Below are 15,949 nucleotides of genomic sequence, written 5' to 3'. Positions count from 1 at the left end.
TTGGACCTCTTTGCAACGGTGCCAGATTACATCTTGGAGACAGAGTTTTGGTGAAGAATAAAGAAATAACTTTATTCCTTTGCCAGACTGGGGGACGAGTGGTGCACAGGAGGAGGAGGTAGTGAGGAGTCTCACAGTGTTCAAGGAGCAGGGGTGGGGGGAGGTGGGGAGTCGGGGTGGTCAGCTCCTGGACATTCTTCTGATTAGTTGGTGATGACGTAATTTGGAGTTAGCATCATCAACCTTCTGGTTCCCAGGATCTGGGGTCTACATGCTTTTGGGCACCCTACATCTTCCGCTAGGGAAAGCTTTCAGTATCTGCAAAACAGCTCACAGGATATGACTCAGAATATTATCTATAGTCCTTGAGGAAGAACTAAAGGTCCTTGCCTTTGTATGACAGCTTAGCTATTATTATTTTGTCTTGTTTGACTATTTCTTTTTTTTTTTTTTGCATTTTCTCATTTCTTCAATTGAGGTTTTTCTACAGATGAAAGGCAGGTGGAGGACATGGATGGGGAGTCTATTCTGGGAAGACCTCATAGGGTCCTGGTCGGTTACAGTAGGGGAAGAGGAAAGTCCTTCAGAATTTAACGATCAATGCGGAGGATTCTCCTCTCATGGGGGCTAGAACTAGTCTCTAGGAGCTAAAGGAGAGTAGGAGCTGCAGTTTTCCGTATGTCTAAGGAATAGAGAAAGTTAGTGAACAGTAGTAATGTCTTTCATACTGCCCCATCTGTTTCTTTCTTTAAAAATTTTGATTTTATTTTTGTTTCCCATGGCTTGTGGAATCTAAGCTCCCCGAGAAATTCTTGGGGAGTCTTCTTGGGGAACCTACGATCCCCAAGGGATCAAACCCAGGCCCATGGTAGTGAGAGCACAGAGTCTTAACCACTGGACCACCAGAGAACTCCCCCCAGCTTTTTCTTATTCTTCCTGTCATGGCCTTCCAGGGGAAGAAATATTTATTGTGACGCCTCAGATCCCTCAGATACCCGGGCAGGGCATGTTTACTAACAGGAGAAGGGGAGGGGCGTCACAGGACACTGAAGGTTACAAAGTTGCATTTCACCTCCCTCGCCTTCATACTTATTTAATATATAAATCTGAGATTGAACTGCCTTTCCTATTTTGTGTTTGTGCATGCTTAGCCGTGTCTGACTCTTTGTGATCCCAATGAACTGTAGCTGCCAGGCTCTTCTGTCCATGGGATTTTTCAGGCAATACTGGAGTGGGCTGCCATTTCTTACTCCAGGGGATCTTCCGAACCCAGGGATTGACCGCATGTTTCTTTTGTCTCCTATACTGACAGGCAGATTCTTTACCACTAGCGACCCCCTGAGAAGAATAAATCTTAAAAAAATAATTTACATCTTGTTACACTTTTCCAGTATTTGAAGTGAATTGTATTTAAAAGTTTATGCTCTTTGCATTCAGTTCATTATTTATTCAAAATTTTTGCTATAGGCTTTATCTTTAATGTGCAAAACCATTCACCCTGCATGCTGCTGCTGCTGCTGCTAAGTCACTTCAGTCGTGCCCAACTCTGTGTGACCCCATAGACGGAAGCCCACCAGGCTCCCCCGTCCCTGGGATTCTCCAGGCAAGAACACTGGAGTGGGTTGCCATTTCCTTCTCCAATGTGTGAAAGTGAAAAGTGAAAGTGAAGTCACTCAGTCGTGTCCGACCCTTAGCGACCCCACGGACTGCAGCCTACCAGGCTCCTCCATCCATGGGATTTTCTAGGCAACAGTACTGGAGTGGCTTGCCATTGCCTTCTCCTTTCACCCTGCATAGACGTCCCTATATTCCTCTGGCAATTCTGAGAGGGTTTTTAAGGCTCTGTCCAAAATTTGTGCAGCTCTTGATGCTGCTGTAGGATCTTTGTTTCCATAGGTATCCATTTTGCCATAGCATTCAGAGGGAAGGTGCTTCCAAAAGACATTCACTCCCACTCCAAACTCTTTAGAAATTATATTATGGAATCATAAAACAGAAATGAATGATACATCTCCAGCTTTAACGGAACATTCATACCATCTAGCCTTGGAAAACAGTAGATATTTAGAGAAGTCTGGGTTATCTATGTTTGGCATTTCTGATTTAATACCTGATAATTATAAATATTGGGCATCTTGAGGACTGAATAGTATAATGCATTTTTTTCCCTGTCACTTGTATTGAGAAGTTGTCTGTTACATTATAGTGGATCCAAAGTTGTAACTTTGGTGAGCTTAATTTGACAAACACTGGAAAAGAACCATTCTTTGAAGAATTTTGGAAACTCGATATCTCCTTCCGATAAAAGGATACTGCTTTCTGATATTTGCAAGATCCTTTCTAGGCTCTTTCCCAAGTGATCCTAGGTCGTCCTTCTCAGTCTCTTCTATTAATGCTCTCCGGTGGCCCTATGAAGAAATGTCTCTATGTATGCTTGTATTAAAAAATGGATCCACAAAGCATGAAGTACAGTAAATCCTCTGATATAAAGAATTCCTTATGGTTTTCTTCAGTTGCCCTCTGTACCAGCTTGGTAAAAGTTTAAGGAAGTTCATGGGACAGCTGCAGCAATGTGAATCTTCACTTCTTTGCTCCTTCTGATTTGGCTTAGGTGATCCACTATCCAACTGCTTGTGAAAGTGAAGTCGCTCAGTTGTGTCCGACTCTTTGTGACCCCATGGACTGTAGCCTACCAGATTCCTCCATCCATGGGATTCTCCAGGCAAGAATACTGGAGTGGGTTGCCATTTCATTCTCCAGGGGATCTTCCAGACCCAGTGATAGAACCTGGGTCTCCCAGGTTGTAGGCAGATGCTTTACCGTCTGAGCCACCATCGACGTCCTCTGTCCATTTGCTTGTACATGCTCCCAAATCAATTCCTTCCAACACCAGAGGTTTTCTCTGCGGATCCAGGTGTCCCATGAACTGCTCCTGCAAATCACCCTGGAGCTGGGGTATGGGGACTCACTGCCCGTTCTCCTTCAACTCTGGGGAACCTCCGCGTTTCACCTTTCTTTTCTGGAATCTTATTTCTGCCATCTTCAACAGAGTTCCTTTGTGACCCGTCATCTTTCTTCTTCCTACACTTCATGTGCTTGGAAGTTCTAGTCCTTCAGGATTTACAGCTGGTTAGCGGTAAAAGTGGAAACATGAGAACCTTGCTTGGGGTCTCATGCTTCATAGAAGCTTTACCGTAAAACCCTCTATCAGAGCATCAGGGATTTGACCGGCCTTGTATTTACAATTTGCTGTTACATTTATGAGTAAGAGTATTACATTTATTACATTATGGAAAGAGTATTGCATTAGTGGGTAGCTGAGGGCATCTCGGCATGTTCGGTAAGACATAACTCAAGTGTTCCAGACTATCTGGGTGTTCTGCCATTACAGCCCCATCTTACACACCCATCAAAGCATGTGTTTCCTGAGGAAGTGAAGCAGAAGAAAATTCTACTGTGTTCTTCTCCAATTCAGTGAAGTAGTGTGCATGCATACGTTTGCTGTGGCCAAACAGTAACTTCCAAGGAATTCCTGACACATTTTTTGTTTCACGGTTTATTCCTTCTCTGTCATCCCCGTGCACTGGGGATTCTGAACTGTAACATTCCCTGCTGGCCACTTGTGTCAAATATCAACTTTATCAGCTTCATCATGAACTCTTTCTAGATGGCTAGAATTTTCTTGTGTGCCCAAGCTTTAAAGCTCATTTGATTCTTCCTGACGTTATAGTGGATTGTTTCTCTGTCACTCCACCTAAATTTTACGTTTCTTGTGGACAAGAAACATGTCTGTTTCATCTTGCAGGATTCACAATATTGGACCATGGATCGAGAGGCAAATTAAATAATAATACACTTATAGATCACTTTGGAGAAAAAGAAGTCTTGCTTTCCTTACTTATCAAATATTTTTTCCAGTTTATTTTTAGCAGAAGACCTTGCCTTGTTCTAAAATAAGTTTGTTGAAGCCACACACAGCTTGAACTTCTTCAGTCCCCTGTTTTTCAAATCTTCCTATTTTAATCATGTGTCTGAAAAAGTGTATTTTTCTTTCTTTTTTTTTTTTTTGAAGCAATGCATTTTATTCTTTTTACCTTCTATTTATATGTACAAATCTAGCTTGAAATTATATTCAGATTAATACATTCCTGATACATATCAAATTAGCCAATTTCACAGAAAAAAATAATTTTAAACCACTGTCACTCACTGCTCACTTTCATTATTGTAGAAGGTAGCTATAAAAACAAGTACTAACATTAAAGGTGACTGACCCTCAGCATAGAGACACATCACTTTTAAACCCCCAGAAAGTATTCAGTTGGTCCAAAATATGTTTGGATTGATAGAATTTTTCGGCCAACCCAATAATATCATTAACTAAGAAGTTTACGGGGCTTCTCTGGTGGCTCAGAAGGTAAAGAATCGCCTGCAATGTGGCAGGCAGATTCTTGAGAGTCCCTTGGACTGCAAGGAAATCAAACCAGTCAATCTTAAAGGAAATCAGTCTTGAATATTCATTGGAAGGACTGATGCCAAAGCTGAAGCTCCAATACTTTGGCTACCTAACATAAAGAGCCAACTCATTGAAAAAGACCCTGATGCTGGGAAAGATTGAAGGCAGGAGGAGAAGGGGACGACAGAGGGTGAGATGGTTGGATTGCATCACTGACTCCATGGACATGAGTTTGAGCAAGCTCTGGGAGATGGTGAAGGACAGGGAGGCCTGGCGTGCTGCAGTCCATGGGGTGGCAAAGAGTTGGACACGACTGAGCGACTGAACAAACAACAAAACAGTGCATAAAGGTCAACTTCCAAAATTCCCGAAGGACTGGCACATCTACTGCTTCATTTTCTCATTTTAATTCACTCTCTACCTTTTTGAAATATTGCCTCTTCTTTTAATACTTTGTTCCACTGAAGGCTACTAGTGCCCCATTAATTATAAAACATAATAATGATTTTTTCTCTTTTATCCTCTTTAAACATTGTTTGAAATCTACCTTTATTAGTTTAAAAAGTTTAACATTTAGATTCATTATCCATGCTTATGTGTTATTTTCACCAAGTTATAAATAGAAATCCATGAGAGCTATTGTCTCCCAGATATACACCAGACTTTTTTCATATTTTTAAATTTTTACTGAAGTATAGTTGATTTACAATGTTGTGTTAATTACTGCTGTACAGCAGAGTGAATCATATACATATATCCACACTTTCTCTTTTTATCCTTTTAAACATTTTTTTGCAGCATTTTATTCTTTCGAGAAGCTTCTCTCCATGTTTGTTTTTTCCTCCCTCTCTAGGTTTATAGGAAATCCTCCTCTCCAGATAATTCTCAGTCTCTTCCCTGTTTTCTCTAATAACCCTTTCCCTGAGTCCCCATAAGGCCCAGGCCTCGGAATGCTGTCCGCTGTTGTCTTCATTTAGATGCTCTCTGTTGGCAGTGTCAGTCACCGCATCATCATGGAGGTCTACTGACCACAGCAGGCCAGGGACCGTGCTGGATGATGATACAAAGATCCACGGTGAACAATCTGCCTAGTCCTTCTGAGACCACATACCCTGTAGAGTAGTTTTTCTTTTTTCTCCTAGTCCAGTTTCCAAGTACCTGAACTGCAGCCAGTGATTCTGCAGGTGATCAGTTCTTGAGTGGTATCACATGACTGTCTGAAGGCATCCTACCCAGCACCTAGTGACACTAAGCTCCTCCAGCTTGATTGGTTATCTGGATGAGGAGTTTCCAATCCCGGGGTAGACAGAAAGACGCCTCTGCTCTGCATGAATATTTGACTGAGTGTGTGTGGCCAAGTCCCGTTCTAAAGAGGTGAAGATTGTCCTGTTTCGTTTGTTTTCTTCCAGAATGAGTCCTAGCTGGGTTCCCTGGGTGGTGGCCTTCTTATCCGCAGTTCTCAGGCTGGATGCTTCTGTGACTCAGGGCAGAGAGTCTCCAGGTAAGAACACAGTGATTTCTTTCCGGTGTGCAGGCACACACTGCCACAGGGGAGAGAGGCCTTTCCCTGCAGGTCCAGGCTCCAGTCCAGACAGGAAGCAGCTCTGGCTTCAGAGAGTCTTCTTCTTTCTCACAGAAAAGCTTTCCCTCCCGCTTTACCACATGAAATGGACCGGCGGGGAAAGCGACTTCCTTGAAATGGACCGGTGGGGAAAGCGACTTCCTGTCCCAGAGCCACTGATTCAACGAAAGGGAAACATATTGCTTGCTCAGGGTCCTTATGGTATGGATGGCCATCTGGAAAACTGTGGAAAACTGAGGCAGGCTGAAAATAGCCACTGTCTTTCAGCCAGGAGTTTGATGATTGTGACTGCTTCTATATATGACTGTTTCTATATGCATGTATGGACTTGACTGCTTCATTTGACATGTTTAAGCCTCTGTAACATGGTCAGATTGTACCAAGTGATTTGACAAACAGGAGAAATTGAATGTGTGATGCCTGTCCTCAGGTTGCCAGGTGCATATGCTCACTGGTATTTGTCTAGCTGAGAAGTTAAGCTATGCAAACATGAAGTGACAGTACCTTCCGAAAACATATTTATCAGAAGAAAACAGGCTACAGCATTCTAAAAACAGAACCCCTTTGAATGCCAGTCTCAACACAAAAGAGGAACAAAACCCTAGGGGTGGGGAGGGTGGGTGTGAGGAGATCATTGTTCTTGGAGAACAGAAACCTCTCTGAGTTTATAATTTCTATTAAACAACACCACCACCACACACACACGATCAGTAAGATCTAAACTCTGACACAGATCTGACTGAAAAATAATTATTTTTCTAATTTAGACTGTAAGATGAAAGAGGGAATTGGAGATTAGAGACTCATCTGAGTTTGAGATCAGTATGGCTGACCCAGGAAGGATGTTGCCCTCCTGACACTCAGCCCAGTAGTTCTTGCACTTAGACATGAAAGCAGATCTGCATCTGAGATCAGGAACCCTTCACATCTCAGCCGAAATGCCATTTCTTCAGGGAGATCATTCCTGGTTAATTTGCGCTACTCACCCATTTGAAAGTCCTTTTACGTTGTTCTCGAGTGCAGAGTGGAGTTCTCTCTACAGCGAGCTCACAGCACCTTGTCATCACTTGCTTCCCTCTATCCTCACTCCCTCCATTCCATTCCAATGACGCTGCTGTGGCTGTAAGGATCAGGGTGGCTTTAGAAAAGATGTAGCCGTTTTCTGTGCATATTTAAAATATTAGTAAATGTCATCATGTGTTGAATTACGGTCTGCTTTTTAAAAAAGTTTAATTTTTTAAAATTAATTTTTATTGGCGTATCGTTGCTTTACAATGTTGACTGAGTTTCTACTGTGGAGCGCGGTGGGTCAGCTGTACACACACATGCATGCCCTCTTTTTTGGATTTCCTTCCCAGGTGGGTCATGCAGAGTGCTGAGGAGAGCTCCCTGTGCTGTACGGGAGGTTCTCATTAGCTGTCTGTTTTATACACGGCATCAGTGGCGTGTCCACATCAATCCCAATCTCCCAGTTTCATCCCCCAACCCCGTTCCGCACTTATCCATATGCTTGTTCTCGCCATCTGTGTCTTTGTTTCTGCTGTGCAAATGAGGTCATTTATGCCGTTTTTCTAGATTCCACAGACATACATCAATGCTTGATATTTGTTTTTCTCTTTCTGACTCGCTTCACTCTGTATGGCAGTCTCTAGGTCCATCCACACCTCTGCAGATGACCCCATTTTGTTCCTTTCTGTGGTTGAGTAATATTCTATTGTACCACGTCTGCTTTCTCACATTCTGCTTCTTTTCTTACTTGACCCAAATGCTTCTGAGTTCTACCTCGGTGGTGATGTGCGTGAACTGAAGCCCCGTCCTTACTGATGGGGAAGCAGGTCAGGAAGGGAAGTGTCTGTTTCTACGTGAAACCAGTAGATGCGGAACTAAAACTCCAGTCAACTGAGACCTAGCCCATGGCCATTTACCAGTTTCTCTCTTAAAATTGTCCATATCTTCAAGTTTAAGACAGCTATCATTATCTTAGTCTGTTTGGACTGCTGTGACAAATACCACAGATTGGGTGGCTTATACACCACAGACATTTATTTCTCAAAATTCTGGAGGCTGAGGAATCCAAGATCAAGACTGCAGCCTGGTTGTGTCCTGGGAAAGGCTGTCATCCTGGTTCGGAGCTGGTGCCTTCTCTCTGTGTCCTGACGCGGTGGAAGGGGCTGGGGCGCTCTCTGGAGCCTCTTCTCTAGCGGTGCTAATCCCATTCATCAGGAGCCCACGCTCCCGACTGGGGTACCTCCCCCAACACCACCAACTAATACCATCACCCTTGGGATTTGGGATTTCAACATATGAATTTACCATAGTAAACAATCACATTTTTTCTCACCTATGAAGATTGACTAAATAACTTTGGCAAATTAAAACTGTTTTGGAGAACATGAACCATTTAGAAATGAGGTACAGTGTATGAAGGTTAATATAGAGCTCAAACTAATCGCTACCAATACTAGTAAGGTACTTTGAAAGTAGAAAATCATAATGGAGAATGGGTTTGATTTTTATTTATTTACTTATTTACTTTAAATTTATTTTTATTGAAGTATGGTTGAATTACCTGTTGTGTTAATTACCGCTATATGGCAAAGGGACTCAGTTATATATGTATATATATATATAAATATGTACATTCTGTTTCATATTCTTTTCCATTATGGTTTATCACAGAATATTGAAGGATTTGGTTTTTTTTTTATTTGGGGTTTAAAAATAATTTTTTAAAATTTATTTAACTACTTTAAAGTGCTTGGTCTTCATTGCTGCGTGGGCTCTTCTCTAGTTGGGAAAATCAGGGGCTACTCTCGAGTTGCTGTGCATGGACCTCTCACTGCAGTGGCTTCTCTTACTGCACAGCACGGGCTCTGGGGCGTTCAGGCTGCAGGAGCTGTGGCTCCGGGGCATGCAGGCTGCAGGAGCTGTGGCTCTGGGGCGTGCAGGCTGCAGTAGCTGTGGCTCCGGGGTGCTTGAGAACAGGCTCAGTAGTTGTGGCCCATGGACTTGGTTACTCTGCGGCAGGTGGGATCATCCTGGATCAGGGATTGAACTCGTGTCTCCTGCATTGGCAGGCAGATGTTTTTTTAAACCACTGAGCCACTAGGGAATCCCTGGATTTGGATTTTTTAATTCACTCTTCAGTGCAAGTGTTTAATAGTAAAGGCTCCAGAGAAGGTTTAAGTTAAGCTTATATTCCTTATCACCATGTTGTTACAACCACTAGAACTGTACATAAAGGGCCAATGATGGTGATGGTGATGATAAAGGCATATTCAAACCAGGGATTAATGTTATTTTGCCCAGAGTTGGTAGAGTAATGAGGTCATTACCTTACTAGAGCCAACAGAGGGGATGAGGTCTCTGAGTAATCGTGCACAGGAAAAGGTACAGGAGAAAATTCTTGAGAAAACCCGTATGAGTGGAAAACAGAAAGGAAATTTCTGCTACTGTGAATCTACTCTGCATTTTTTTTTTACCCCATTTCATCTTCCTTTCATTTTAGTCCAGAAGGAATATATAGAATGAACCTGCTAGTGGCAAGAAAATTGAACTATTCCATATAGGGATGGTTGGTTTTGACTTGATAATAAGGAAAATTAAAAGTCTGGGCTTCTGAAAACCTGGGTTGGAGACACTAAGCACTTTGTCTGGCAAAACACAAACAGTCTATAAATATTGGTCAAATGTATATTTGTTGAATGAACGTTCGTGTCTCTGGACTCATTTTGACTTGCTCCTTTGGGTGACATGTCTCCTATTTGGCTGGCCTGATAGGTTGGACCTCAGGCTTCTTTCAAAGAAGAAGGGGTGTTCTTTTTAAAAAAAATTTATTGGAGTATGGTTAATTTATAATGTTGTGTTAGTTTCAGGTGAACAGCAAAGTGAATCAGTTATACATATACATACGTCCACTCTTCTCATTATTTTTTCCCCCATTTGGCCATTACAGAGTATTGAGTAGAGTTCTGTATGCTATACAGTAGGTGCTTGCTGGTGGCTATTTTATATACAGTGTATACAGATGTCATTCCTGATCTCCCAGTGTACCCCTCCCCTCCGTACCCCTGGCGACCATGAGTGTGTTTCTGTGTCTGTACTCTGGTTCTGTTTTGTAGGTAAGTTCATTTGTACCCTTTTTATCCCTGATTCCACATTTAAACAATACCATATGATATTTGCTTTTGACTTACTTCACTTAATATGATCATCTCTAGGTCCATCCATGTTGCTGCAAATGGTGTTATTTTGTTCTTTTTTATGGTTGAGTAATCTTCCAGATGTTCAAGCTCATTTTAGAAAAGGCAGAGGAACCAAGATCAAATGGCCAACATCCTCTGGATCTTCGAAAAAGCAAGAGAGTTTCAGAAAAACATCTATTTCTGCTTAATTGACTAAGCCAAAGCCTTTGACTGTGTGGATCACAATAAACTGTGGAAAATTCTGAAGGAGATGGGAATACCAGACCTGACCTGCCTCTTGAGAAACCTGTATGCAGGTCAGGAAGCAACAGTTAGAACTGGACATGGAACAACAGTCTGGTTCCAAATAGGAAAAGGAGTACATCAAGGTTGTATATTGTCACCTTGCTTATTTAACTTATATGCAGAGTACATCATGAGAAATGCTGGGCTGGATGAAGCACAAGCTGGAATCAAGATTGCCGGGAGAAATGTCAATAACCTCAGATATGCAGATGACACCACCCTTATGGCAGAAAGTGAAGAAGAACTCAAGAGCCTCTTGATGAAAGTGAAAGAGGAGAGTGAAAAAGTTGGCTTAAAGCTCAACATTCAGAAAACTAAGATTATGGCCTCTGGTCCCATCATTTCATGGGAAATAGATGGGAAACAGTGGAAACAGTGGCTGACTTTATTTTTCTGGTCTCCAAAATCACTGCAGATGGTGACTGCAGCCATGAAATTAAAAGATGCTTACTCCTTGGAAGGAAAGTTATGACCAACCTAGACAGCGTATTAAAAAGCAGAAACATTACTTTGTCCACAAAGGTCGTCTAGTCAAGGCTATGGTTTTTCCAGTGGTCATGTATGGATGTGAGAGTTGGACTATAAAGAAAGCTGAGCACCGAAGAATTGATGTTTTTGAACTGTGATGTTGGAGAAGACTCTTGAGAGTCCCTTGGACTGCAAGGAGATCCAACCAGTTCATCCTAAAGCAGATCAATCCTGGGTGTTCATTGGAAGGACTGATGCTGAAGCTGAAACTCCAATACTTTGGTCACCTGATGCAAAGAGTTGACTCATTTGTAAAGAACCTGATGCTGGGAAAGATTGAGGGCAGGAGGAGAAGGGGAAGACAGAGGATGAGATGGCTGGATGGCATCACCAACTCAATGCACATGGGTTTGGGTGGACTCCGGGAGTTGGTGATGGACAGGCAGGCCTGGCACGCTGCGGTTCATGGGGTCGCAAAGAGTCAGACACGACTGAGCTGAACTGAACTGAATATTCAATTGTATATATGTACCACTTCTTTTTTAAAGAATGGATGTCTCTTTGCTAAGAGGAACCAGGGTGGGGCCCAGAGGAGCAGAGGCTACTCTGTCAGATTTACTGAAGTCAAAGCCCTCCTCTCCAACCATATGGTCCGTCGTAATATACCTGGTATGGATTTCCTAAAGATGGGGGCTGGTTCATAGTCTTTTTTTGGTTTTCCAGAAGATTTTGTGACCCAGGCAAAGGCTGACTGTTACTTCACCAATGGGACAGAAAAGGTGCGGTTTGTGGTCAGATTCATCTTCAACCTGGAGGAGTATGCACGTTTCGACAGCGACTTGGGGATGTTTGTGGCCTTGACGGAGCTGGGGAAGCCCGACGCTGAGCTGTGGAACAATCGGCCGGATATACTGGCGAGGAGTAGAGCCTCTGTGGACATGCTCTGCAGACGCAACTACAAGCTGGGTGCACCCTTCACCGTGGGGAGGAGAGGTGAGGTGGGAGTTGGGGTCTCCCTGGTAGGAGCCTGGGCCTGGCTCTACTTCCTTGTCCTGGCAGTTTCCTGCTTCAGGATGTCTATCCATCAGGGTCAGGTGCAGGGGAGACTCTCTCACTCGGGCCAGGTCACTGCGGTCTTGGTCCCAGATACCAGGGCTAGTGTCTTCCCGAACACAAGGAAGATTGGGGGTGTGTCTGATAAAGCCGCATCCTCCTCGCGGACACTGACATTTCCAGTGTCTGAGTCCTGGGGGTGAGCTTTCCCCGCATTTCCGGCTGCCATGTGGGTGATCTGGGGAAGAGATTCAGGGCAGAGACAGCCCCTAAAGGCACTCGGATGTTGGCTTTGTGGATTTCCTTCACCACCTGTCATTTTTTTCTCTCCCCTCCTAGTACAACCAGAGGTGACAGTGTATCCGGAGAAGACCCCAGCCCTGCAGCAGCGCAATCTGCTGCTTTGCTTGGTGACAGGTTTCTACCCAGGGGACATCAAGGTCACCTGGTTCCGGAATGGGCAGGAACAGAGAGAGGGGGTCATGTCCACTGGCCTCATCAGAAATGGAGACTGGACCTTTCAGACGACGGTGATGCTGGCCATGACGCCCAAGCTTGGAGAGGTCTACACCTGCCTTGTTGACCATCCCAGCTTGCCGAGCCCTGCTTCTGTGGAGTGGAGTGAGAACCAGCTTGTATTTTCTGGACCCAGCTTGGGTCCATTTGACTCAGAACAGGGCGTGTGTTACCTCCACGTTCATCTTGGCCACAGCACTAGTTTCTCCGACCTGAAGGAGTCATAGAAATTGGGGTCGTTGGGCTGGGGTGGGGAAAAATCATGGCAGATAGCTATCCTTGGATCTTCCAAGAAGTAAGGAGCTCTAATCACCTCGTCACTCACTCCTGGTTTTGGGAACGCGCGTCCTCTGGTACTTTGGCCTTGGCATTTAGGGGGGCATTCTTATTGGCCATCAGAATCATTAGCAGAAACTCCACAAGTACAAAGTTGGACCCAAAGATGTATTCTTTCTCTGGACAGCATTGTGTTGCTGTCCAGCACAGGCCCTGGGATTTCAGGAGAAAATGTTAGTTGCTGTCATGGTCAACTCTCTGGGACCCCATAGACTGTAGCAGCCAGGCTCCTCCGTCCTAGGGATTTCCCAGGCAAGATTACTGGAGTGGGTCGCCATGCCCTCCTCCAGGGGATTTTCCGAACTCAGGGATTGAACCGGGGTCTTCTGCATTGCAGGAGGATGGAGTTTCAGGAGGGAGCACCAAATATTGGGAGCTCTTGGCCAACTTTGAGACCTGTTTCCCTTAGGAGCTCAGTCTGAATGTTCTTGGAGAAAGATGCTGAGTGGAGCTGCAGCCTTCCTGGTCGGGCTAGTCTTCTTTCTGGTGGGAATTGTCATCCACATCAGGGCCCGGAAAGGTAATAAGTTTTGAGGAGCACCCTGCCACCTACCACCCAGCTTCCCCCACTTTCCACTTTTCCTAAAGTGTAAGATGTGCGACAGAGGAATGCTGACCATACTTCTCAGGGATCACTGGGATAGTCTTTTCTGAAGCCAGAAACATTCCAAGGGGCAATGGGAGACGGAGTTCTGATGTTGTGAGTCATCTCCCACCACTCAGGATAATCACTCTTGATCCTAATTGATGCATTCCATTTCTTCTTCTTCTTCTTTTTTTTTATTCCAGGACGTATGGGGACTCCGTTGCTTGGCAATGAGGTAATGTCTCCTTCCTTATCTTTGGGTCCCAGATCAGTCACCTAGCCTTTGGCAGAGGGAGGGATAAGATGTAAGTGACTCTGGCTGGGTGCTGTCTGCTGAGTCCTTGCCCAGGAGGGTGGGGACCTCACGAGACTTTATCGCTGTCCCTGCAGGTCCCAGGAGCAGTGCTTCCACCACAGCTGCACTAGGTTCTAATTGATGCTTCTGCCCGGGAGCCTGGACCAAGTGAAGGACGCTGTGAGGTCAATGTTCGGGTGACTCGTTCTGTGAGACCTTGGAGGAGTCCTGAACTGACTCTGGAGTGCTGCGTTCTGAGATCTCGCAGCTCTCACCCTCCTGCCCGTCACCCTCCTCCTTGTCTATACGAGTCCTCATTCCTAAGGACAGTGCCCAGAAACTGCCTCCAGACCTGGCTCCTTCCAGCCCCAACCCTCCGAGTCATGGTCTTCAACGTTCTCTCCTCCAGACGCAGCCCCGCAGTCTTGAGAAGACAGGTGTTCAGATAGGCACCGCTCCCTCTCCGTTGGTTTTTGTTTGTTTTTGGCCACACTGTGAGTCCTGTGGGATCTCAAGCGCTGTGACCAGGGATCAAACCTGTGCGCCCTGCAGTGGGAGTGAAGAATCATAACCCCTGGACCACTGGAGAAGTCCCGTTTTCATTGATGATTTTAAAGTCTTCTTTTTCTTTTGAAATAAAACCGAGATGCCAATAACCACATAAAATGTGTAATTTAATACATGACTTAAGATAAAACCCTTGTAATCAACACCCAGTTCAAGAACCAGAACTTTTCCAGCCGCTGCAGAAGTCTCTGCTGTGGGCCAATCAAAGCTCCTCCTCCCTCCTCTCAAAGGGAATTATATGTTTGCCAACTATTATACACAGGATGGAGGAATTAAAAGGTCTTACTCTTTAGCACACGGAACTATATTCAGTATCCTGGGATAAGCAATAATGGAAAAGAAAATGAAAAAGAATGTGTATATATATATATATATATATATGTACAAATGAATCACTTGGCTGTATAGCAGAAATTAACACAATGTTGTACATCAACTATAACTCAATAAAATGTGCAAAAGTAATCATGGAACTTCCCTGGTGGTCCAGTGGCTAAGACTCTGCTCCCACGGCAGGGGCCTGGATTCAAGCCCTGGTTGGGGGACTAGATCCCACACGCCGCAACTAAGTTTGCACGCCACAGCTGAACAAGATCCTGTGAACCACAGCTAAGACCCATCGCAGTCAAACGAATAAATAAATATTTTAAAAGAGAGTAAATTTAATTTTTTTTTAATAAAAAGTAATCATATCTGGACCGTTGTATCAACTACTTTAAAAAATTTCTTTGTGGTCTATTTACTCAAGTATAAATTCTTAGACACCTTAGCTTAGGTGTCTCTTTAAAAATTTAAATTTCTCTATTTTTAACCAGATAATTGCTTTAGAACATTGTGTTGGTTTCTGCCAAACATCAGCGTGAATCAGCCATGAGTACAGCTGGGTCCCCTCCCTCCTGAAGCTCCCTCCCACCCCTCTAGGTTGTCACAGAGCCCTGATTTGAGCTCCCGGGTGGCACAGCGAATCCCCCCGGCTCTCTGACTCCACACAGGGAAATGTGTGCGTTTCCGCGCTGCTGCCTCAGCGCATCCCGCCCTCTCCTTCCCGCTCTGTCTGCTCTGAGCCAGTGTCTGCATGCTGCCCTGCAAACAGGGTTCATCAGCACCATGAGAGCCGACGGTTCTAGATTCCATACATATATACGTTAATACATGCTATTTGTCTTTCTCTTTCTGACTGACTTCACTTTGTCCAACAAGCTCTAGGTTCACCCATCTAAGTCAAATGTGTTCCTTTTTATTTAGTTGTCATTTATGTTTATTCACATTTACAGGTTTCGCCTTCATCCCTTTTTGTTCCTTGTGGTTAGTACAGTGACATTCCTGAGCTATCGGCCCACACAGTTCTCTGAAGTCTGGATTTGCTGATTGAGACACCCGGTGCCATTTGCCATGTCCCTCTGTCCTCCGCAGGTGTCGCAAATCGGCATCTGCTTGAAGAGGTTGGATTAGACTTAGATGTCAGTCCTCTGAAACGTCCGTAGGTGGTGCTGTGACCTCACCATGAGACACACACACTGCTTGCCTCTCTGTAATGTTAGTAACCATTCCCTGGGTCAATTAATTCCCTGGGAAATGTAGAAACGAGCATGCTTCTGGA

The 15,949-nt window shown here is 44.3% G+C and overlaps 1 protein-coding gene and 1 pseudogene across 1 annotated transcript; one reads left to right on the top strand and one right to left on the bottom strand.

The window, feature by feature from the left end:
* Positions 1 to 1,445: 1,445 nt before the first annotated feature.
* LOC129543373 (tRNA wybutosine-synthesizing protein 5-like) lies at positions 1,446 to 4,223 on the bottom strand (annotated as a pseudogene).
* Positions 4,224 to 5,772: 1,549 nt separating this feature from the next.
* On the top strand, positions 5,773 to 14,448 carry LOC129543651 (HLA class II histocompatibility antigen, DO beta chain). Its single transcript, XM_055406879.2, has 6 exons — positions 5,773 to 5,957; positions 11,720 to 11,989; positions 12,389 to 12,670; positions 13,311 to 13,421; positions 13,691 to 13,722; positions 13,878 to 14,448. Exons 1-6 carry the CDS (start codon positions 5,867 to 5,869, stop codon positions 13,911 to 13,913), a joined length of 822 nt encoding a protein of 273 aa, XP_055262854.2. The 5' UTR covers positions 5,773 to 5,866; the 3' UTR covers positions 13,914 to 14,448.
* The last annotated feature ends 1,501 nt before the right edge of the window (positions 14,449 to 15,949 follow it).

The sequence above is a fragment of the Moschus berezovskii genome, chromosome 23 (genome assembly GCF_049115385.1).
Source record: "Moschus berezovskii isolate FMDL1 chromosome 23, NW_MosBer_1.0, whole genome shotgun sequence".
Lineage (NCBI taxonomy): Eukaryota > Metazoa > Chordata > Mammalia > Artiodactyla > Moschidae > Moschus > Moschus berezovskii.
This window is presented reverse-complemented; position numbering and strand designations above follow the sequence as displayed.